General features: G+C 64.2%; 1 protein-coding gene across 1 annotated transcript in view; it reads right to left on the minus strand.

The window, feature by feature from the left end:
- LOC104073409 (solute carrier family 2, facilitated glucose transporter member 9-like) overlaps window positions 1–127 on the minus strand; it is a gene marked incomplete at both ends in the record, with an annotated part of 2,473 nt that extends 2,346 nt beyond the window's left edge. Inside the window, 1 exon segment of the mRNA XM_009573154.1 lies at window positions 1–127. This exon segment is cut by the window's left edge and continues 2 nt beyond it. Coding sequence (XP_009571449.1) covers window positions 1–127 — 127 coding nt within the window.
- Between the last annotated feature and the right edge of the window lie 527 nt (window positions 128–654).

Genomic DNA, 654 nt, shown 5'->3' on the forward strand with positions numbered 1-654 from the left:
ACCACGGCCAGGTTTTAGCCATAGAGCATGGAGGAGCCGAAGGACACCAGGAGAGTGACTGACAGCAGGGGGAAGGTGAGGTGCTGAGAGAGAGGAGAAGGGATCAGCACAGCCCCAGCCGGCAGAGCTGAGGGCCAATGTCAGCATGTGGCATGAGCTGCACTGGGTCACTGCCCCTTTCCTAGTAGGGATGTCCCTGTCCCAGAGCAAAGACCCCAGTGCGACGGCGCACTGTGCTGAGCAATGCTTTATGCCACTGCCCAGCACCCAGCCTGGCCGATCCATCTTCCCCGTGGCTGGTCTCGTGGCTGTGGCATGAGGCTTTACCCTGGCAGCGGCCCAGCTCAGGCTGCTTGTCCCAGGGCCAAAGCACCCCTGCCTCTGGGCTGGGAGGGGGCAGCGGGCAGAAAGGGGCAGGCGGAGGAGGGAGAGACACCCGTCCCCTCCCATAGATGGGGGCACCCAAATGGCACTGCTGCGAGCTGCCCCGCGCATACCTCCCTGCCTGGGAGGCCCAGAGCTGCTGAAAGGGGCAGTTCCCCACAGCGGGGCCCAGCCCCTGCAAAACGCCAAATACACCCACCTCCTAAACCCTTGCCCTCACCAGTGCGTCCATCACCTGCTCCGGCTGCAAGGGGGGATCTCGCTGAGGGG

Source organism: Fulmarus glacialis, unplaced genomic scaffold (genome assembly GCF_000690835.1).
Source record: "Fulmarus glacialis isolate BGI_N327 unplaced genomic scaffold, ASM69083v1 scaffold39072, whole genome shotgun sequence".
NCBI lineage: Eukaryota > Metazoa > Chordata > Aves > Procellariiformes > Procellariidae > Fulmarus > Fulmarus glacialis.